Consider the following 23,779-nt stretch of genomic DNA (forward strand, 5'->3'; position numbering starts at 1 on the left):
ACAGATTTTTAAAAATCCACTTTTGTGTCCATACATGTGGCTCATCACAGTAGTGGTTGGAGTCCATTCACTGAATTCCTGAAACACTTTTTCTGTTTTGAATTCATCTGAAAAGTATCCAGCTCATATGCTGTGAGACTACTGAACGGTGTGAGCTAAAGCACAGCAAGTAGTGACAATCGGGAACGTTGTGTAGTACTACGCATCCTCAGCACCATCTAAATAAATACACAGTTCCCCGGGCTTTAACATCTTACCAGAGTACATCATCAGGTGAGGTTAGATCAAAAGCACAACTCTCCAAACCATCTTTGAACTTTATTACTTTTGAGTCGATCCATACAGGGAACACCGGAATAAGCAATGAACTTTATTACTTTTGAGTGGATCCATACAGGGAACACCGGAATAAGCGATGCTACCCATAGACATAAATTAACTCGAATTGTCTTCGATCTTGTTCTCAGGTTGGTTAGGTGAAATGGCTGAACGAGAGTGAGGTATCTGTAAAAGCAGATAACATAGTAATATAATAGAAAAACAATAGAACAGTTAGGCTAATACTTTTGACCCTAAAATAAAAATTCTAAAAATAGCCATGGCAAGAGAAGGAAACTGTATTTTTTTTAAAGTTGTGTAGTAGTACATGTGAGAATGTCATTTATTCAATTAGCTCACTTAACATTCAACAACTGTTGTAGCTGATTATGCCTTTGGTCACAATGTTCTGTAATTACTATGATGAGAGGTTTTAATAAATTTTACTAGATTAGCATATAGGAGACAGAATTTAAAAACTCAGAGATAAAAGAAATAAGCAGAGAATCTGAGATGAAGTTAGTTCTGGAATAGAACTGGAGATACTATAATATATGCAAGACTGTCATTTTCAGAAAAAGTTATAGAACTTTCTGATACATTTGAGCTCTAGGATTGCTCAAGTCTGTTATAGTTACAACAGCAGAATTTAAATGTTTAGTCTGCATTTRACTAAAGATACAACTTAGTGAAAAGAAAGAGTTACTATCTCAGAAGTAACCTTCAGTTAGCAGCAACTTATGCTACAGAAAAATTCATCTGTTTCATGACCTTCACATTTTGTAAAATGTTAAGGTGAACTTTAATCCTTCAGATCAAAGTGGATTAAAGTCCGCAATCTTTGAGCTGAAAGGAAGTTACTAAACACAAAAATTCACATGTCATAAAAAAGAAGGTGAAGAGGATTCTTTTTTTTTTTTTTTTTTTTAGGAGTGTGTAGGGTAGATAGAAAGTCCGCTGCATTTGGCACGCCTTTTCACTTCCAGATGAGATCAGACCACCTACTAACAGGACTGCTGATTCACAGATACATGATTTGCTTGGGAAGAATGGTCTTGGAGCGTTTTAGAATATATGCAGCAAAAGTAAAGAAATCTAACAATGAATTTCTTCCTTTTTGTTTCCATCCTTCACACATCGAGGATCTGGATGCTGGGACCAGCCATAGGCCCGGCCAAAAGGAACACAGTGCAAATAGTATGCAACAGAGSAGGAAAATTTTCATTGAGCTCTGGGTCTGGTTCTGCCTTGTGGATGTCAAACTCACTATGCTTTGTAAAGCAGTTTAAAGGGAGCTGCTGCACTGGCTTGTAATGGCTTTGAGGTGATACAAACACATCTGAGAACCAGAGTGACTCAAATCCTGGCACAAACCTAGTTCACTTCTGTGCTGCGTAGGTGAGCCTCCACCAACACAGCTCACCTCACCAGCCTCTTGCCTCAATCCCCTGGCAGAGGGGTGATGCTCAGCAAATTGCTGTCAACTTAGGGATGTGATCAATTGCTGTTCCCACTCCTGCATGTGACGAGAGGAGTACCACTGAGGTGCTAGCCTGGCCAATGGCTACCCATTGCTACCCAGCTTGTCAAGAAAGCTAGTGGCAGCCCAGGTGGAAGTTTCCCAGCAGCAGTCTGACGACAATGAAGGCAGCCTCAGCACTACTGAGCATCTCCCGGTTAATAACAAACAAACAAGAGAGCTAAATGAAAACTCTTGAATGTCAAAGAGTTCCACAAAAAAAGAGTGGAGGAATCTATGGGACGTTTTTTGCAGAAACTGTCTATTGTCTTTCAGCTTCTGTGATATAGTTCCACAGTTTCATTCTCCCCTTTTCAACTACGTCACTCATGCCTTTTTCATGTGTTATGTTGGAACTGGAAGAATTTTAGGCAGCAGCAGTGAAACACAGATCTCTTGTGGGAGTTAGATTGACTCCTTTTCTTTCAAAAAGACTGAAATCTCTGAATCATACTCACAGAAATCTTTTGAAACTGTAATTTCCTGAAATTAACTGAAAATGAGTAATTTACTAGCTGTTCTAAGAAAGATTAATTATCAGGAATGTAAACAATACTTGGAAACCATTTTCTTAGTGATCAGTTATTAGCAACTTCTCCATTCTACCAAATTCCATACTGTTGACTTCATGTTAGAGTATCTAAAACTCCTACAACTCCAAAGGATAAAACTGAAAAATGTTTAAGTGCTGGTGAAGTTTTCACTGATTTTTCTGCTTATAGAGCAGACAAAATTGACATCCCAATAAAACAAAACAGTCAAGCAAGTAAATATCAAAGTAATGATAGTTTCAGGTACTGCCCTAGAAATATGCCTTACCCTACTCTAAACGATTATATATGGCATCCCACAGTTGTGCTTGCTATTTAAGAATGCTGATTTAGAAGATGCATCATTCTTGCAGATGGCATTTTTTCAGACACTGATATTTCCAGTGTGTTTCTGAACCAAGACCATTACACAGGTAATAACCATCAGAAGAGACTAAATCTCTGTCATTCTCAAGCCATGTCTTGGCTAGAAGTGAAAGCCTCTCTCTCAATTCATGGAATATTTATGTTGTTCACAACTCAAGGGAAGAAAAAATCAGAAAAAGCACAATAAAATCCTGCAGTAAACAGTCTTCAAAATAACATTTCTGTTGTAAAAGTATTTAATGAAAGAAAAACAAGTGTAGAAATGTAATATTCGGTTGATCAGAGTATTAGAAGGGAGGAACAGAGTTTTATGGAATTTGATGGAATTCTAGATTTACATTGTTGGTTTGTTGGTTAAAATCATATGAAGACAGATATATATATATACATAAAATCTGCAGCAATGTGTGGAAACTGATCCCTGCATTTTGCTTTCAGGTATCCTGTATGTACATTACATACATTACGTACATATATACATTAACTCTACTGTAAACAGGAACACTGTTGTGAATCTTCTCCAGTGTAGCTGAGAGAAGAAGCTTGTTAAGTGACTGTTGAAGGATGTGTCTGCCAGACTGAAACCTCAAGCTTAGAAGATGATGGAATAAATAGTCCAGTACTCGTGCCAGTAAATAACTGGAAATATGGTTAACTGGACAGCAGCAGCTTTCAGTATCTGTCACTCCTTTGCTGCAGTGCCTGTACAAAACCACAGTCATACTTCTAAATTTATGTGAGCTGAATACAGAAATAGCCATCTGATGCAGATCAGAGGGTCCTGGTCTGTAGGTGCTGGTAACGTTGCCTACAAGACCTTACAAAGTTGCTTGAGGCCCTACATTTGCTTCTCACAGTTCTAAGGTTCACGAGGTTAGAAGAGCAAGGAGTCTGTGGCACCTCAGTTGCTTGATATTGTTGCCATTGGGCAATGAAGGTCAGGGACCATGGCATAAAATGAAAGATTAATATTTGATGTGATAAGAATTTATTTTCAGTCTTGCCTGAATATGGCTATGAAATAGATTTCTTTCATTATTCCAGCTGTGTAACAACCAAATTCCTTTCACTAAATAAGGTTAAAATAATGGCCATTTTTGCTAAAGTCAGCAAAAGGCATTTCTAGCATACAATATTTTAAAAAGCTATGTCTAATTTTATGCAGTAATTCTCAATCATAATAAGTGACAGAAAGAACAGCTTTTTTATTAGTGTAACTACAAAAGACTACAGGCTCTTCTAAGAACAAACTTTTCTGAAATCTGTGTTTGCAATGTAAGAACTTATTTGTACCATTTTTAGTATGGCTACTTCTCCTATGTCATTGGCTCCCTCATGGAGATAGCTTCCGACACTGATACCACTTACAGGATCAGTGTAATTCAGAGTAATTAATTTTACAAGTTCATGAGGTTCTTAAAAGTTTTAATTGCTCCTACTTTACACAAAATTTGACCCCTTACTCTCCATATAAACATGGTATACTATATACATTTTAAGCTTGCTTTCATTTTTCAAGTGGTGCAAAAAACATCATCTCCAGGCAAAACAGGTGAACAATACTACARCTCTTTATAACATCATCAGCAGAGACATTCCCAAAGAATGAATACTGAAAAAAAGTTATAATGGACATTACAAAAAATCAGTCAATAAACTACGAATTAGAGGAGGACTTTATAAAAAAATGAAAGTGCATTGGCTGGAAATATGGAGCATGGGGGCAGCACCCAGAAGTGACATTACTAGCTGACATGGCAGGAAGTGCCCCTCTTCCCACTGACACTAGGGACATGGCATTATCTTCCACCCTCTGCTGTGCTCCATGTGAACCCCATGAGTCACCTCTTAGACACGCCTCCTGTTTGCCAGTAATGAGAAAGGGAGACTGATCTTTAGCTGGTGCCAGCAGTTGGGTGGTATAAAACTCCTTAATGCTTTCAGATGCTTTTCTCTCCTTGCAGGAAGGTTTCTGTAAGATCTCCCTTTAGCTTCACTCTGCTTAAACTCACAAAATTTCTAACTGCAAAAATATTGGCCATTTTCTCTTGTATTGTTTGTGTATTACACAAAGGTTGTTGAGACAGCTGATGGCATACAGTTACTTTTAGGGAGAAATAAAAATGAAAGGAGAGAGAGGAAAGGGAAGATTCTCCCCAGTGGCCACGTGGGAAGAGAAGCAACAGTGGTTCTCCAGAGGAACATCCTCCCCTGGGCATCTTCTCCAGCGCAGCAGGTGCAAGGCCAGGAGGATAACAGCATGAGATCAATGGCATGGAAGAGAGGGGAAAGGGCTGCCCCAGAGGCTCTGGGAAATGCTGCYGGGGTGGCTGGGGCGATGGGTGCAGAGCTGCCAATAGAAGGGCACCTACAGAGCAACRGGTAGATGGCTGCTAGCAATGCAACAGGCCCCTAAGGCACTGTGTAATGTGTGGGGCTTAATAGATGATATTGCCTTTGCTTAAAGGCTCAGAGCACAGCGCAGCTCAGAGTGCAAGCATCAACAGTGAATGCACCAGAGATTGTGACTCATTTTGACCTAAGTAGCTRAAGTCTAGGGTAGTTAGCAATAAAATTAACAACATTAATAGGCACTGAAGACAAATAAAGGAAGGGATGGCATATGTAAAGAGAACCCTTTTAGCCTCAGATAGGTATTGAATCCACATCTTCCAGCTTCAGAGGTGCCTACCACTGCCTATGCACTGTTTGACCCTTGTTCCTTATGCCATGTGGACTTTGCCTTCCTGGATGTTCAGCTGAGTTTCACTGTGATTCTCCAAGATGTAAAGGGGAGGTTACTAATGATGCAGGTGAGGGTACTAAAATCTGGCCTATGTATACTTGTATTTCTTTGTGCATCAAAAGATAAGTTCTCATTCTTTCTGGATTAATTATTTTGCTGGGTATTTACAGGTACCAAAGTGCATATGTAAAGGAGGTAGTGTTTCCCTGGGTTTTTAATTCTCATTCTCATTCAGTGCAAAACAAAACATCTAATTTAACGAACTTAAATATGAAAAGAAAATCATTAGATTGCATCAAAACATCACCACAGATTCAGTCCAATGTGAATGTAAATAATTCTTTTTCTTGATAAAACTCAAAGTTGTTCCAGCCTGCTCGTATTTTGACTCATGCAGAGAAATGGCTTACCCTTCGCCAGATAATAAGAAATAAATCTCACCCTAAATACTTCTCAAGCAGCTTTTGTCTCCATTCTTTTTCAGTGCTATGTTTCTATTGGCTGTTTCAGTTTGGATTTAATTTTCAGCCTATTGTCTGATGATAAATTTGTGAAATGAAACGTGAGTGGTCTGTTTGGGAAAACATACTGTTTTGAAAGTAAGGGATARCTTCCACTTCAAACAGAGAGTGGAACTTAAAGGCAGACATGTGTTTTCATCTAACAAAGTAATTATCAGTAATAAAAGGATCTTTTGCTGGGAGAAGTCTGAAGAATATTTACCTGAAACAAACAATAATGGGAAAGCCTGAACTACCTCTCTGACACTGACAGCTGGAGAAAGAGGAGATGATACTGGGTCCCATCTTGTTCAACTTCTTCATCAATGACCTGGATGAAGGCACAGAGTGCACCCTCAGCAAGTTTGCTGACGATACAAAACTGGGAGGAGTGGCCGATACMCCAGAGGGCTGTGCTGCCATTCAGAGAGACCTGGACAGGCTGGAGAGGTGGGCGGAGAGGAATCTCATGAAGTTCAACAAAGGCAAGTGCAGGGTCTTGCATCTAGGGAGGAATAACCCCATGCACCAGGACAAGCTAGGGGTTGACCTGCTGGAAAGCAGCTSTGCWGAGAAGGACTTGGGAGTGCTGGTGGACACCAAGTTAAGCATGAGGCAGCAATGTGCCCTTGTGGCCAAGAAGGCCAATGGTATCCTGGGGTGCATCAGGAAGAGTGTTGCCAGCAGGTCGAGGGAGGTGATTCTCCCCCTCTACTCAGCCCTGCTGAGGCCACATCTGGAGTGCTGTGTCCAGTTCTGGGCTCCCCAGTACAAGAGGGATGTGGCACTACTGGAGCAAGTCCAGTGAAGGGCTACAAAGATGATGAGGGGACTGGAGCATCTCTCTTATGAGGAAAGACTGAGAGAGCTGGGCCTGTTTAGCTTGGAGAAGAGAAGGCTGAGAGGAGATCTTATTAACGTGTRCAAGTATCTGAAGGGAGGGTGTCGAGAGGATGGGACCAGACTCTTTTCAGTGGTGCCCAGTGACAGGACRCGAGGCAACGGGCACAAACTGAAACACAGACAATTCCATCTGAACATGAGGAAATACTTTTTCACTGTGAGGGTGACAGAGCACTGGAACAGGTTGCCCAGAGAGGTTGTGGAGTCTCCTTCTCTGGAGATATTCAAAACACGCCTGGACATGATCCTGTGCAATGTGCTCTAGGTGACCCTGTTTGAGTAGAGGGGTTGGACTAGATGATCTCCAGAGGTCTCTTCCAACCTCAACCATTCTGTGATTCTGTGATTGTGTGATGGAGCCTGCAGAGCTCTAGGCAAGTCTAGGTTAAACCATGTGCCTACTCACCCAGGCTTATAGTGCCTATTACCCATGCCTGTTACCATACTGTACTTCTTTTGCTCTTTCTGCCAAACTTGGTGTTATAATACTACTTGGAGGAATGCATATGAAGGCAACTAACATCAAGGTACATAGTATGATCATCAGCACCAAGATGACACTTTTAAAGAAAAAATATTTACATATAAATATACAGTATATATAATGTATATAGTATGTATATAGTGTATATATATATATATTTATAGGAGCATATGCTCATAGTTAATATTGTAGCTAGCTGCATGTCTTCTTGACCAATTTCCAGCAAATCCATAAACATGTGGCATACTTTTGTCATGTTCTGTGTATTGGACAAGAGGGGAAATGTATCTTAGAGTCTAGGTTCTTCCTCCCATTTTCTTCATGCTTTTGGATATTTCTTAAACTATCATATTTGATATCCTAATTGTCTAACATTTTTACTGTGTATTATATATTGTCACAATATAGTATATTGACACTATTATTATTATTGTTGTTGTTGTTAATTAGCATCAGTTATCACACTAACATTATGTTTTAATTTATTATCTGAATTGGGTTAAAAGATCCTGCACTTCAGATTGCCCCAAGAGGCAGCAAAGTGCATTACCATGCAAATGGTAGACTGCTCAGAAGATGGAGCAGATGGCTTTTACCTTTTCCTCTGGCTGCAATGCTTGTGACTGCATGAGAAGTGAAGCAAGGAGTGAAAGAAAAATGAATGTGAAGAATGAGTAAACAGTTCATGGCAAATCAAGTGGTTCTGGTTTTAAGTATCTGAAAACACATGGCTTTCTGAGAGATATGACCCCTCCCTACCAGTGATACCTCCTGCATAAATATTTCTTAGAGCAACACTATAACAATGGGCAAATCAGGAACAAATTTTCTCATGCCCGTCAGTCTCACCTGCTGCAAGCACTTGGACCACCTGCCTGTTTCTCGTCAGCAGTCACAGAGCTGCTTGTTCCAGATTTATGTCATCAGGTTCACCTCTCCATCTATTTGCCTGAAATCTTAAGGGGGTTGGATAAATAAATGTATATGCAGGTCTCAAAATTTACTGGTACCGTATGTAACTCTTAGACTCCAGACCCCTTTGCTCAGGGAACTTCTCCCACACACAGAGATACTTTGCAAGCAGGATATTCACAAGAAGCAATTATTTATTGGCTATTTCACACAATAGATAGCTCAGACTAGCAAGCTACTAGGCTAAGCATTAATATTCTCACCACCTCTCTGTGGTATCCTTTGAGACTTTGATGGCCAGTTGTCAGTCAGGTAGTGAATGTTCAGCCATCTCCTGACTCCCTGTTTTTCCCTGAGCATTTTATACCTTTCCATGACAGTGTTTTTCCTCTGGAAACCTTGAGCTGCCAAAAATCGTCACCTCAACAAACCTCTTTGTCTGCAGTTTTACTTTTCTTGTCATAGATGGCTCTCCTCTAGGTACTCTCTCACACCTTAGCATGTGGCAATTTTCTTAGAAGACAGAGCCGAGGTTAGGCAGCTGAGCTGTATCAAAACTAGGCCTTGGATCACAGACAGCTGAACCCCTGTGAAGAGGGTTACGCCTTTTCCAATAACGGAAGTTTGCAGAAGAAGTAGTCAGAAGCAGGTGCGCTCTGTAGGAAGGGAACCAAATAGCAGCACTTTCCTGTGACATGCTCCAGTATGTTCATGTGCCGGGGAACAAGATATGCCTCACAGCCTCGCTGTCACATAAACCAAGTCCGTCATAGATTTTATCAGCTACTTTTTGTGGACAGGAATGAGGAATGATGTGACTTCTGAAGCTGCATCAGTTATTTTGGACACTTAAGGTCTTATTTTATTTTATTTTATTATTATACTTTTTATAATTTTATTTATAATCATATTATATAATATAATGATTAAATATACAACATAATATATAATATATATTTTATATTTAATATAAAATAACTATATATTTATAATTATAGTTTTGTAATCTTATTTTGGACACTTAAGCTTTTGTTTTAAAGTATCATAGACCAAAAAGTTCCTTTGCTGTTTTAAAGTCGCTCTAGCTAATTGCAATGTTCAGTTATTAAAGCCAGGTGGCTTATTGGAATGCTCCAAGTAACAGCTTCAACGTAGAACATTGTACTGGACCTCCTTTTCGTCCATGTCACCGTTTCTCTTGTCCCGTCAGAGACTGCAACATAATAGTATAGTGATATCTGGGATGGAGAAAAGCTGTCTGCAGTACACACAGTTCTGATTTCACTTAGGCCAGATTTGCATAGTGAGATCTTCATTTTACTGTCAGATTTATTCTTGTTTTACACAGGGATAAATTATGTTAGGATTGTTGTCTATGTGTGCATATGTGCGTCCTCTGTAAGAGAAGAGTGCTGTGAGTTGCTTCTCAGGAAGCTTTCTTTTAGCTGATAGGCAAAAATTCTGCTACCAAGACTTCATATAGGTTTAATTTATGTTAGATGCCTATGACGTAAACGTGAATCTCTATTAAAAAATTTGTTTAATGTCAGTTTGGGAAACTTTCTCATAAATTTTAATATGCTTATGCAACTTGCATAGTTTTTACAGCTTCTTTTTTATTCCATATTAAAACGAGTAATGAAAACCAAACTTTTATACATCATACCCCTTTTAAATTGACCCTTAGAGCTCCATGGAGAGAACAGCTGTTCTTGCCACTCCTTAAGATCTTATAAAGAAATCTGATTTTCAAAAAGAAATGCTGAAACATTAAAGTCTCTGTTAGACCAACGCATGACATAATTCATTCCTATAATTCATTCCCGCAATATGACAGATATTAATTTGCATGTGGTAGTCATTGTATGCAGCTCAGGCTTCTTTTGGAAGTGCCTTCCCAGTCCTGTTCTGCCTTTACCCTCCTTTAGAGGTGCTTTTATTTTTGAAAAACCTGAAAGAACATGAAACTGTCTGATGCTGTATTAGCCATAGCATTTACTAAGGCATAATTTTATGTTTTTTTGCTTTTCTGTGAATTTGGGATGATTTTATTGTCAAATAAAATCTGGTAAACACAGATTTTTTTGCAAAATAGCTGGTTTAATCTTTTCAACTAATGAAAGCTCCTGGGTACATTCAGAGATGCTTTTTTGAAACTATCAAGCACTAAACAGTTTTGTTTCTCTTGCCTCTACTTTCACAATTGGTATTAGCAGTTATAAAAATAACAGGAGAGAAGTAATTTGAAGAGCTTTCCCTAGGCAAGTATATTTGAGCTGGAAAACCTTGCATTAAAATAGAAATGAAGTCAGAGGCTTACACTCCATAATTACAAGAATTTGTGAAAAACAGAGCATCTATTTTAAGAGCTCACTTTACTAATTTTTTACCTTGTTTTTGATATTTTGTCTTTCCTTATTTCCTTAATACTTACCTGTCTTTAGCATAAACATTTTTCTCCAAATAGCAAGGTTAGAGGTACTGCTATGTGTAAATTCTTTAGGAACATAACAAAGGCCGTCTTCTCTCACATTACGCAAATGCAAATATAAGAACAGAGCTTCTAAAATTGAACTCTACAGGAAATGATCAATTTGATCAACTGCATGTTGATGCAGTGAGACTTTTAATGTCATGCGTTAATCTAGCCTCTGAAAAATAGCCAAAGTCTACCTATTACAAAATTATTTTTAACTTTCAACTTTCTACTTTCTGTTACAGATTTCCATTCTGTAAGTTCTCTCTCCCTCTCCTTTAGTGACAACTTTCAACTTCCATGTAAGTGTACTATCTTGTATGCTACGAGTTTAATATTCTCCCCTGCTTTCCACTGACACTGTTCATTTATYCAGTTCATATGTCCAGTCTTGTCTCTTGAATGGCCTCTTATTGTTCTATTAGTGCTTCCTGCTATGCAGGAAAGTTTATCTCTCTGTTTTCTTCATGCCTTCTCTGACATCTGAAAGATCTCTTTGGTCCAAAGCAGACTTTCCTTTTCTGAACCTGGTTACTCTTGTCTTAAGGTCARGACAATACATGAGCTGTTTTGAAACTTGTAGTTATGATAAAAGCTAAAATTGTTGTTGTACTCTTATTGCATTTTAATAAGTTTTTTTAAAAGTAGCAGATACAGTAGGTTTCGGCAGTTTATCTTGAAACCTATTTTTGTTCTTAAACTAGATGTTAATGTTAGTCTAGTTTCAGTGACATCAAGCATTTACTAGAACCTGAACTTCTAAATATAAGTCCCAGAACAGTACCACTGGCGGTAACCAGTACCCTTTAAAGCCTTGTGCATAGCATGATGCTAAAGCAAGAATTAAAATACTTCTATCAATCACCTCCACAAACGCCAAAAAAGGAGTCTACAATTTTCAAACAATTATTAACCATGACTGCTGACATTCCCATTCTTGAGTTACCACAGCTTCACATGTGACTCACTCTTTTTAAAAACACATTCACACGTTCTTGTCATTGAGTATAGAATAAAACCCATAAACCACGTACCTGTCCAGACTCATTACAGTTATAATGGCACTGCATGTAAACTGGTTGCATGTGTCCAGGGAGGTAATGATTGTACAAAGAGGGCTGCCAAACACCCACTCACCTCCATGTACCCACTGGTGAATGAGGAAGGGCATGCCAATGATATGAACCAAATCTGCTATAGCCAGATCGCAGATGTAGATATCTGGGATAGTTTTCTTCTGAGTTCTGAAATAAATTGAGGACAGGAAGATGATTACTTGACATAGTTAATGTATGGGTTTCCAAATATGTTTGACAGAGCAGAACACAAAATTGGTGTGCCCACAGATAAGTACACTCTCAGAACCACTATTTTAGAGACAGGGCAAGTTTCTCAGATGAATGATTTTTCAAGCTAAACATTTTAGGCTCAACAAAAATATATTTTTCATGACTCTGGTTTCCTGTGAGGTTTAATGGACTATTTAATTTACTAACATCAGCACAATTACCCATATTCTCCTTTGAAAACTATAAAGCATTCAAAAGAAACATGGGTCTGGTGGCCATAGGTACTCTAAAAGTATGAACCTGTCATAAATAAGAGGAGATAACAAAGCCTTCTGACAAAGGCATATGATATGCAGTTAACCAAGTGCTGAATCTTGCTTAAAGATGCAGATGGGAGGTTCTCAAGTGCTCAAGACAAAAAGGGAATTGCTGACAGGGAAAGATCCTCTGGGAAAAAAATATTATGTGACCAAATATTTTAAGACAGTCTCATAAAATTTGCACCTATGTAAAGAATACAATTGAATTAAAACTGTATGCACAGTCTTCAGCTAAGTAGTAAGTGTTTGGCTTTGCTAATTTCATAATGTCCTTATTAGATAGCCTTTGTGTGAAATATATGCTTTCTTAGCTTCCTTTACTGAAAGCTRATTACCCTAGCTAATTTAGGATCCCTAAGTTAGGCCTGGAGGAATGTTATACATGCAGTTAAAAGAATTCCTGACTTTGAATGACCTTATTGCATAAAAAAATGAAAAAAGCATAAAGCATCTGTTAAGAGCACCTATATTTATAAAATATAATTTAATTACAGAACTTTCTTAAAAAAGGTCCTTATCCACAGTCTTCAGATGAGAGTGATCTTGCCTAACTTCAATTACAGATCAGATGTCTAGTCTAAGCTATTTGTTTAGGTTCCCTCTGGGGTCAGTGGAGAAAGAGGGACAAAGTCAGAGGTTCAGTCCCTCCTCAAGACTCTTTGATGGCTAAATGTTTCATAGCATCATAGCTATATATTCTGAGCAATCACTCTTTGGTTTTCTTTCTCCAGTCAGTATCTCTAATCCATTGATTTTTTTCAATTTGCTCTAACGTAGTAGGTACCGTGGAGGGTCATGACAGGGTTAAGTTGGAGGAAAGTTGCAAGCCATGGGAAAAGGGGAACTGGGGAGACTGTTGCTAGCTCGAACAAAGAGGAGTCTCAACAGGAGCAAGCATACCCAAGGACACTGGTACAGCTGGAGATGATACATCTTGAGAAAGTACAGATAAACCAGCAGAAGTCAGTGGGAACCAAGGCTAAGAACAAGTCAGCGTTTCTCCAACAAAGCAGCAAACAGCAAAGTACAAGGCATGATCACGGYGTGCGTGATCGGTGCAATGATTGGCTACCTGTGACATAATCCGCATAATGATTGGCTTAGCAAAGTGTATCATCTGTGAAATCGCTGAAGCAGCTAACTTTTAGTATAAGTATGTGTTAGAATAAACAATAAATGTCTCAGGATGCAAAACCTCCTGAGTCCGTGCATTCATTTGCTACAAGGTACAGGTTTATCATGCCAGGTGGACCTGGTTGTGCACAACCCACATTCAGAAGGCCATCATTTCCTAAAAAGACCTATGTGATGAGAATCCCTAATTTCTTATTTTTCCTGTTGCCGTCATCGCACGTTATAAACTATGAAATAACTATATTTCCAAAACCACAAATATAAACTGGAGGGGACCAGACAGACAAAAGTATTTATTTAACACATTTTTAATAATATAAAATTATGATTCGCTGTCATCTGGTTATGACGCTGAAACCAAAGCCAAACATCTATAAAGAGTATCTGTTGGCGTTAATGACAGGAGCTTGTTGAGAGAATGACGCATATGTGATCTTTTTCCTCCAGTGTCTATGGCTTTGTCAGCACTGACGGATGTCAAATCTCCAGGAAAAGCAAAACCTAGAACTGTGTTTCCTGTAAGGAGTCAAATAGTAGCACCATGCTCAAACACACAGGTTTCAGAAACAAAAACTAAAGCATCTAAAACTGCACATACATGTTATTTTATAAGAAAATTAAAACTTTTTCACTACCATAGATCTTTTTGTGGTTTATTTCATTCACATTAGCAGGATAAATCATACTAAATTAGAAATTACTTTTGGGCTTAGAGTGAGAATCTCAAATTCTTAATTGTCACATTTTATGCTAAATATAGTCAGCAAAGAATATTCGGTGAACACCTGCCAAACTTCTGTTGAAAGGGAGTACAGTGGATGGCCATGAGACACATTCTTGAATTAAATAAACTAAAGTGTGGATCTTTTTAGACCAAAATATTCTCTAGGTGTTTTTTGTTTAGCTGAGACCTCCAAATGGAACTGGCCAAAAGCTCAGAGCACAGTGGAAGGTGAAGAAAATTCCCACCTCAGGAATCCAGTGCTTGACATAAAGGAAAGTATTGCAATGTCCCATGCTTTACACTGAGGTTCAGAAAACTATATTTAGATTAGAGCCTAAGGGCTAGGACACTTATCTTCATCCAGAATTTTGCATAGTTCCCTGTGGTGACAAACAGCTACAATATTTAAATGGTAACTCAAGCAATAAAATTTATCATCTCAAATCATTCCAGATGCATTTTGTTGTTCAGAACTTTCTTATATTTCATTAAGACAGTGGTGCTTGCATTCTGCCAACATTGTCACTTTATCAAAAAATACCAGGAAAATGATAGCTAAGGCCTCAATTTCAAACTTTTTTTTTCATGCTTTCAGGGATTTCTGCTTTCCCACTACAGGTTTGAAAGCTTCTCAGTCATTTCTCAGGCCATAGGTATTGGCTGGGCAATCCATACTTCCACTCATGCCAGGATAATTCACATGGTGAATTATTTATCTTTTCGTCTCTGAAACAACCAAGCTACTACATGTGAAAAAAAGTACAAAAGCACAATTTCTGTTCTACAAAGCCTGTGAATGATAGTCATATCTTCTCTCCAATTCTACTCTTACAGGTCAAACTCACTAAAAAAGGATTTGAAAATTTCCAATTCATTAGAAAAGGAAGATTTTTGAGTAGACATGGCAATGAAACAATCTATGTACTTGCTGTCGCTCCAGGAACAACTTTGAGGAACAAGACAAGACTGTTATGTGTTGTCATCAATCTATGTATATCCCATCCTGGACACAGAGTCTTCATTAACTAGAAGCTTAAGTATTAATGTGGAAGTGATCTTTCAGATTGAAGACAAGACGATTTATTAGTGTCACACATATACAGACACAAGCAAATAGCCTTTTTTCAAATAGGAAAGGTGCAAACGACATCCCTCATGGGCTCAATGCCTACATCTACAATGACAGGTAGCATCAGCCTTAAAGTTATCTTCCTGTCCAGGCCTGTTGTCCTCTGTCTACAAAATCTAACCATTATCAGCGAATCAGCTTGACCTGGAAGTTTTGCTGAATTTCCACATCTGAGATCAATTATCGTCCACTTCCTGCCTGCTCTCATACTTGGAATTTATCTATACACACGGGCCCCGAGAACAGCAAGTCCAACAGCAGCAATCCTATACTTAGTTAATACTATCTTCTAGCCCTGTTATGCCTCTAAGCACACATGGTGCTGCCTCTTGGATCTTTTCCATGCATGTTGTTCTCCCCTAGTGGTGGAAAAAACATCTCAATAATTTATCAGGATGGAATTGTATTATCTTTTATTTTTTTTTAATTAGGGGTTTGATTCCTCTGGGCTGACTTTGTCTGTTTGAAACTTAGACATCTAATGTCACTGAGTCATCTTGGCTCCTATAATCACTCTAGACAAGCAGTTCTCTGGGGGCAATTTTTCCTGTCTTATATATGGTAAAGATGATATGAATAACCCTTATGGAGAGACCTAGATGACTGACTTGGGCAGTCAAAGTTAGGCTGAAAAAAACTCACTCATGTCTGCATAACTGGAAAATGCCTGTRTCTTGTAAAACTGAATATTGCTCAGTACCTGTTGAAAAACTCTGCACAGGGCAACCATTTCTGCTTTACATCTGTGCTTCTACACCTTCCCTCATTCAACCATACCCATCAATGAATACTCTCAAGTAATTCAGCTATCTAATTGGTTGTATCAGTCATTACTGATAGCTACATAACGTTGTGCAAAATATTCTGGTTCAAGGCTTAACTGAATTTCACAGTCAAGCCAGATAACATCACTTACAGACATGTATCAGTTCCTGTGCCAATGTCACCATGAGAAATCCTGTATTTCTAACATTAGCTTGTTTTTTATTTCTGAAAGAAATATGCAGCAGGAACAAGAAAATCAGGAATCTGACTGCACGCCGTTTGAGTGCAGACTCTCAGCTTTTCCATCCCAGTAAGAAAAGTTGCAAATCACCGGATACATTGCTTAACATGTTTTTTCGCTTGATTTAGGAACCTAAGATTGGAAGAGAGAACCATTGCCACAGAACTGAGTCACCCACTGCCACAAGCAACAAGACCAGAAGAGACTCTTTCATAGCAGAGTAATTTTCATCTCAGCAATAATGATTTTACTGCCGCTACTCCTACTGACAGCTGTTGCAGGACATCACTGCTCTGGAGTGTAGAAATCATCTTTCAGTTACCAGCCTAACATATCTCTTGATTAGGGTCTACCTATTTGCTCTTGTACCAGTATTGGCCTTTAGTTTATATAGTCCATTACCTTTTCTGGTGTATTTGATCTTGATTTATASGGAGTAAGCATAAACCTCTGAGCCTTCAATTTTTTAAAACATGCTTAGGTGAATTTTCTTGGTTGTCCTTTCTTCTGGTTCTAGTAATTGTTCTTTTCTGTTCTTATTTCAGGCAGAGTTCAACTTTCCTGAAGACAGCTGGTGAGAATTGTATTTCAGGTCTCATTACGAGCTTGGAGAAGGGCATTAGCAGTTCCCTCTTTCTCCTGAAAAGGCACAGCGTTACCTGCACTAGAACTGTATGAGCCTATCGTACAGCTTTAGCACATTGACTGTCCACAGTAATCCCAGAACTTTCCTTTTCCTCCAATGTTTTCTAGCTGACAGCAGTCCTTCCTATTAATAACAACATTTTTTATGACTTTGTGCCTTGAGCTATTAAACACCACCTTATTTCTCTTGCTCTAGTCCCTCCTCTAGTCTTTATCCTGTTCTTTCTGTATAACAGTCTTCTACTCCTTCACATCAGCCAAGTCTCTGCAGTGTATATATGTCATTAGGAATACTATTGATGCATTCTTGCACTTTGTCCCAAGTCTCTGCAGGAAAGTATGAAATAAGATTGGTCCTATGATCAGTTCCTGAAAGTTCCCATGTTAATTTATTTCTCCTGAAAATTTGTTCAGGAAATTTGTTTCCTTTCAAAATCTCCTAGTACCATCTACCTTTTAGCCATTTCTTTCTTCAAGTCATAGGTCTTGAACTCATTGGAATCTTCTTTAGTTGAGTTAATAACTTCCAACCTGATAACATACAAAATCTGATAACATATAAAATCTGTGATCTGAATAAATTAGCTGGAATGTAACAGTTCCCCATATTTTCTGCTGGTGACTCTACTTTCAGTTGTGAATAAACCATCTCCAATTTAAGGCTCAGAATGCAAGTAATAAGTGCTGTGACACTTATTTGCAATCTCTAATTTAGGAATTGCTATTTTACCACTTGCTATTAGTTACCTTTAAAAAAAAAACAAGGTAATTTGACAAGCTGTACTTATAATTAACTCAAACTATTTGATTCCTTTTATCTTTACTTCTGTAACATACTCTTTCTTCAAAATTCGAAGTCAGACTAATGCAGCAAATGACGTTGCCTGGATCACATTCCCTGTCCCCTCACAAAAATATCTGCCCAGTAGTTGGTCTGCTATACTCAATAGATAAAATGTTAACTGCARTTCTGGGGACTGGTTTTCTCAAATTGCTGGGATGAAGATCATCAGACAGGTCTTTCTGGCTGACAGTTAACTCTTGCAGCATTTTCTGCAGYATTTTCTTTTTAATTTAATAGCAGCATAGCTCAACTCCCTCTGTCATCCCTCTAGGGATGAAGTTCATTCACATATGGAAGGCCAGCCGAAAGTCATTGAGTTGGTAATGTCTAAATTAAACTTCAGTGCACAGGAATATATTCAATGCAAGAGTCACTAGGAATTTTAGTTATTCTCTTCTAGTAAGTTCCAGATAATATCAATTTAATCTGCATTTAAAAAATGTTTTTTAACTGCCAGACCTGCAAACTAAACTGGGGAGCTGAAATTCCAAGATTCTTTCTTTATCATGTACCACCATCAGTAAAGCATCTGCTACTGTAAAGTAATTAACTTTCTAGTTAGTTGAAGAAGGAATCKAGCTTCTTTCATTCTTAAAAAGAATTGACTCTCTAATGCTAACAAAATTAAAATTCATGCATGGGAAAATGTGTTCAGTAAACAGAGAAGACACAACCTTGAAGCAGAGCTCTTCAGTGGAATCAGATCTGTTTAGTGAAAAGTGAGAATTTGACATGGTTATTTTTCAAAATGTAGCTACACTTAAAATATACATTTATCTATAGAGTTCGAGGTTATGGCCATCTTTTTCAGTGGTGGCAATTGCCACATTAATTTTTTAATGCACTATTTACAAATTCTTTTCCTGTGTGTTCTTTTCCTGTACATGTCCATAAATTTGAATGCTTGTACTTTTCTCAAGCAAATATGGTTTAAATTATCTTCTTTTTTTAAGTCATTGTCTGTCTCTATTCCTACTGTCTCTCATATTTTTATTTAAGCTAGACAAAGGCTTTTCACCAGGGAAAAAAGTCTTTGTTCCTTTTCAGTTTCTTTTCATTCTATTATTTTAAAGAGCCTATAACTAATTTTTAGAAACTCAATGACTTTTTTTTCCTTTCTATTCATTCATACATTTAAAAAGTCATATTCCCATCATGTCTGCTTCAGACATACTATTTTGACATTTATTCTCTTCTGCATTCTGATTGTGAACTACAAGGTTCTTGAGTGCAACAAGCGTTGGATCTCTGGTAGTTCCAAGGGAAGTTTTCTAAACCTAAGCAGATGACAGACACCTTGCCCTAGATAGGCCTTTGGAAATTCTTCCTTTACAGCCACAGTATATAGGGGTGGAATCCATCTATTAATTCTTGATGAGGGTGACACAGCCTTAAACTATCATATTTCTTTATGAATTTGCACTGCAGATAAGTCACCTCTTCAAGATACATGCTTATGGATGTAGAGTTTGTGGTACCATCAGCTAGTTGAAAACAAACCTTTTATTATATATGTGTGTGTGTGTGTGTGTGTGTGTGTGTATGTGTGTGTGTATGTGTGTGTATATATATATATATATGTATATATATAAAATCTCTTATTGAAATTAAGAAGCTAGAAGGTATTTTGTTGCACAGAGGATATCATGGTCAGATTTTTTGACCCCCAAAACTTCAGCAACTTTAGGAACTTTACCTTCTCAAAAAAAAGCAAAAATAGCTTAAGGTGTCATGTAAGAATATTGGATCAGTATTAACACCCTTGTCTCTAGATGTAAGGTGCTGCTGGAAAAAAGCAATGAGTTCTAGGAGCTTGCTATAAACTGGCAAAAGTTAGATAGAGCTCTGTTATAAAAATAATTTGAAGTAGAAGTACAGTTTTCAAAGGAGAAAGAGACTGTTTCAACTAATCTTAAAAGAATTCTTTAAAATATTGTAATTTCAAAAATAAATTCTTAACTCTATAAATAAGAAAACATTCTCTATCCCCAGTACTTCTGCTACCATTTAATATGGTAGGAAACATTTTGCACAAGTTATTCTTCTTAGACAGCTGAAGGAAAACACGCTGCTAATCTGAATGACATTGTTATCAAGAGTAGGTAAGACAGCAATGTCTGGCTGGGAAGACTGCTGTTGATTTTAACGAGAGCCAGGGAAAAGGGCATGTATTTCAGTTTCCTTGAATATGCTTGAAGTCAAACATGTGCTTAAATGTTTTCTCATAACAGAAAAATTCTAAGCACACATACATGTAACCAATGTCTGTATGCATGATTAAAATTTCTTTAGTTAAGAGTACATGCCAGTGACTAAGAAAAACATGAATAACTTGTTATGCTTGTCTTTGCTGGGCAGCTCTCTTCCTTAATGCAGTCATTTATTTTTACAGCAAATCTTTGCTGTGACCTGTATTAAATTCTATACCTTATTATTGTGAACACAATGAGGATATTTCCAACTAAACCTGTTGAACAGATAATCCCAATCAGAGATGGAAGGACGACTGTTTCTGCAGCACTGATCGCCTCATGATGATACCCTCCATTCCAAGATGTGTTAAACAAGACATGTACCATTCCAATAAGAAGGCTGAACTTCACTCATTTTTCAGATAATTTAGTCCTTAGTTCTGCAGTAGAAAGAGAAAATAAATTATTCATGGACTAATCATTTGAATATCATCAGTTAAGCCTAATATTTAAGCGTACATTACTGTTTAATGATTACCTGAATTTCAAAAAGACATTCCCAACAAAAGATTTTGTATATTCAGGATTGGACACAAAAGAACTGGATGGTATTGTTTTCAAAATGAAATCTGTGATATATTATCTTGATTATGATTTACAGAATTTTGCAATCAAGCAAGACTTACCTTTTTAGAATCACCACATTTATGTGTTCTTAGAAAGCCCACTGCCCACTTTTTCTCTCACATGGGGGTCCTGGCAGAAAACAACTTGCACATGGGCCAGCAATGTGTCCTTATGGCAAAGAAGGCCAACAGCAACCTGAACTGCATTAGGAAGAGCCTTGCCAGCAGGYCGAGGGAGGTGGTTCTTCCCCTCYGCTCAGCCCTGCTGAGCCACAGCTAGAGTGCTGGGTCCAGGTCTGGGCTCCCCAGAGAGACAAGAGACATGGACATACCGGAGCAAGCGCAGAGAAAGGCCACTAAGATGATGAAGGGACTGGAGCATCTGTCATACAAAGAGAGGCTGAGAGAGCTGCAACTGTTCAGCCTGGAGAAGAGAAGGCTTAGGGGAATCTGATCAATATGCATAAATACCTGATGGGGGGAGTGAAGAAGATGGGGCCAGACTCTTCTCAGTGGTGCCCAGTGACAGGCCAAGAGGCAATGGGCACAAACTGAAACACAGGAACTTCTGTCTGAACATGAGGAAAAACTTCTTTATTATGAGGGCGGTCAAAAACTGGAAGTTTTCCCAGAAAGGTGGTGCAGTCTCCAACCTTGGAGATATTCAGATGTGACTGGACACAGTCCGGGGCAGCCTGCTCRAGCTGAACCTTCTTTGAGCACGGAAGTAGGACTGGACCATCTTCAGAGGTCCTTTCCAACCTTAGTGATTTGATGATTCTTTGAACGTGTGGAATATTAGATAATGATGTTAGGTCCAAATTTTTTCAAAATCACTTCCAATTTTATGTGTCCATTCTGAGATTCCTGAAGAATCAGAAAATTATAGTTTTCTCAGCTATAAATTAGATCTGAGGACAAAGCCATTGGTGCAAGTGCAGCCCATTTATTCACCAACTCCAGCTGTCGCAGCAAAATCATCTTCTACATCGTGCACTGACTTCCCATAAAACACTGAACTARATTACTCTCTGTCCTTATCTTCAAGAGTCTTCATAGCTTGCATCTATCGTCCTATATTTCCTCAAGTAAAGACAACATATTTTCCTTAGAATATTTTTCTCCCTGGTTCAACTATGCAGCTCTTCCCTGAGTCTCTGCTTTATTTGCCTAGTACAACTTCAAGCTGTCAGGATGTAAGCAAGTATATGAAGACACTCTGCTCCAAATAATTTAATAAGCCCTGCTGAAGGTCCAACAAATTCAGATGAGGCACTGAAGTGCAAAATTGCCCCGTGGTCATATCCATAACAAACTTTAAGAAATAGTAAATCGAGGGTCAGATTATACTTGTATATTTTTGATCTTAATTTAAGGCAAATTTAGGGCTGTAGTAAACATGGTCTTTATTTCTGTAAATATCAGTATCTAAAAACACAACTACAGCCTGGGATGAAGTATAAAATTCCTTTATATGATATAAAAYTCCTTTATCCTTTTGGGAATAAAATCATCATTTTACCAGATTTTAGTCTTTATGGGAAGAGGAGCCACCACTCTTCAATATCATCATTAACAGTAGCAGAGTTCTGCTGTTCAAGGTACAAGGAAGGCACTGGATAACGGAAGCATGAGTTACCTCTCCAAACCAGGGTGTCCAGGATGCTACCGGTAATAGGAAAAATTAATCAAAATAAAAAACAGAGGCAGATTTTTAAAAATGATTTAAAAATAAGCAGGCTTCTGTTGTCTACAGAGAAGAAGCTTACTTGCAACACAGTCTTTGAGTACAAATAATGGGGTGATTTTTATATTTGTACAATGTACTTAATCGAAACATAACCAAGACCTTTGCATACTTTAAGTTTCACAGCAAAAACCTGAAATATGAAATAATCTCTTGATAGTGAAGAACATTTGAAACTCAGGAAGTGAATGGCACGTGATCATAAACACAGTTATTTATATTGCTGAAGATAAAATAAAGCCAGCCCCCTAGTGAAAACAATTTCTCTTTATAAATATTCCTGAAATCATAAATTACTAAGAAGTCCATAAGGTACATTAGATGCACGATCATTACCTATATTTGAGAAAAAAAATCATAGTTTTCAAAAAATAAGAATGAAAAAGTGGAAAAAAACAAAAGAGGTTTTGTTATGGATATAACCTTCCATTCCCAATGAGTGATCAATCTAATGGGCATTTAATGGTAAAAACTACGCTGGACTAAAAATAAAACTGTGCCTGGTTAACGCTTAACTTCTATGAAGTCAATGAGTGCTATCTAGTTTTCAGAAAGGGAGGTTGATAGTTTTTCAGCCAACAAAAAAATCTTATTTCTGTCTGTTTGAAAATGTAAGATCAGTGCTAAATGAAAGAATCATGAAAAGAATAATCATTTACTCTAGTAAATAGTGTTGGATGTAACAAACTAGCTTTCAAGCTAAAAAGCCCTTCTTTCCTATCTCAATTGATTTATTAAAGAGCATTATTTTATTACTTGCCTCCAAGATCACTGAAATCACCCTTTAAATTTCAGTGGAGGAGTAGAAGGAAGCTTTGTAATTAAATTAACGTCATCTTCCCCAAGGACAGACTGATCAAAAGTGTATTAGCAACTTTTTTTCAGTGTTGAAGTGCTAAAGCTAGGAAATACTCTCTGAAGTTTCAAGTTTTTAATACATTTGTTCTGTGTCTACACTTCCTCTGACAAGTTATTACCATACAAATGGAAGGATGAGCCAATAAGTAAAACACATTAGCACACCTAAGCTTCTCAACTATAAAAGAGAAACCCGTATACTTAACATTGCCAAGATAAACACAGGGATGTCCTCTTATTGGCCCTAATGGTCCTAATTATTTCTTGTACCTCACTTTCTATAAACTCTATTAAGGAAAAAGAACTTCTCCAAGTGTAACAAGACCTGCGATGGCTCAACAAGTCAGGGTATTATGCTTAATGCTACGATGATGACTTCTGCCCCTCTTACACCCTACCCTGTCCTTTCTTCAATGACATGGCGAGCCACCATCTGCAGTAAAATCAACAAAGCTCCGTTACATAAAGAACCAAAATTATGGGGGAAATT

At 37.9% G+C, this 23,779-nt stretch overlaps 1 protein-coding gene across 1 annotated transcript; it reads right to left on the bottom strand.

Moving 5' to 3' along the window:
* Positions 1-253: 253 nt before the first annotated feature.
* MCHR2 (melanin concentrating hormone receptor 2) lies at positions 254-20,473 on the bottom strand. The gene is given in 5 exon segments (XM_026091461.1): positions 254-316; positions 351-504; positions 11,810-12,019; positions 20,294-20,434; positions 20,436-20,473. Coding segments are annotated over 5 exon segments (606 nt in total).
* Positions 20,474-23,779: the final 3,306 nt, after the last annotated feature.

Source organism: Apteryx rowi, unplaced genomic scaffold (genome assembly GCF_003343035.1).
Source record: "Apteryx rowi isolate R43461 unplaced genomic scaffold, aptRow1 scaffold_902, whole genome shotgun sequence".
NCBI classification, from domain to species: Eukaryota; Metazoa; Chordata; class Aves; order Apterygiformes; family Apterygidae; genus Apteryx; species Apteryx rowi.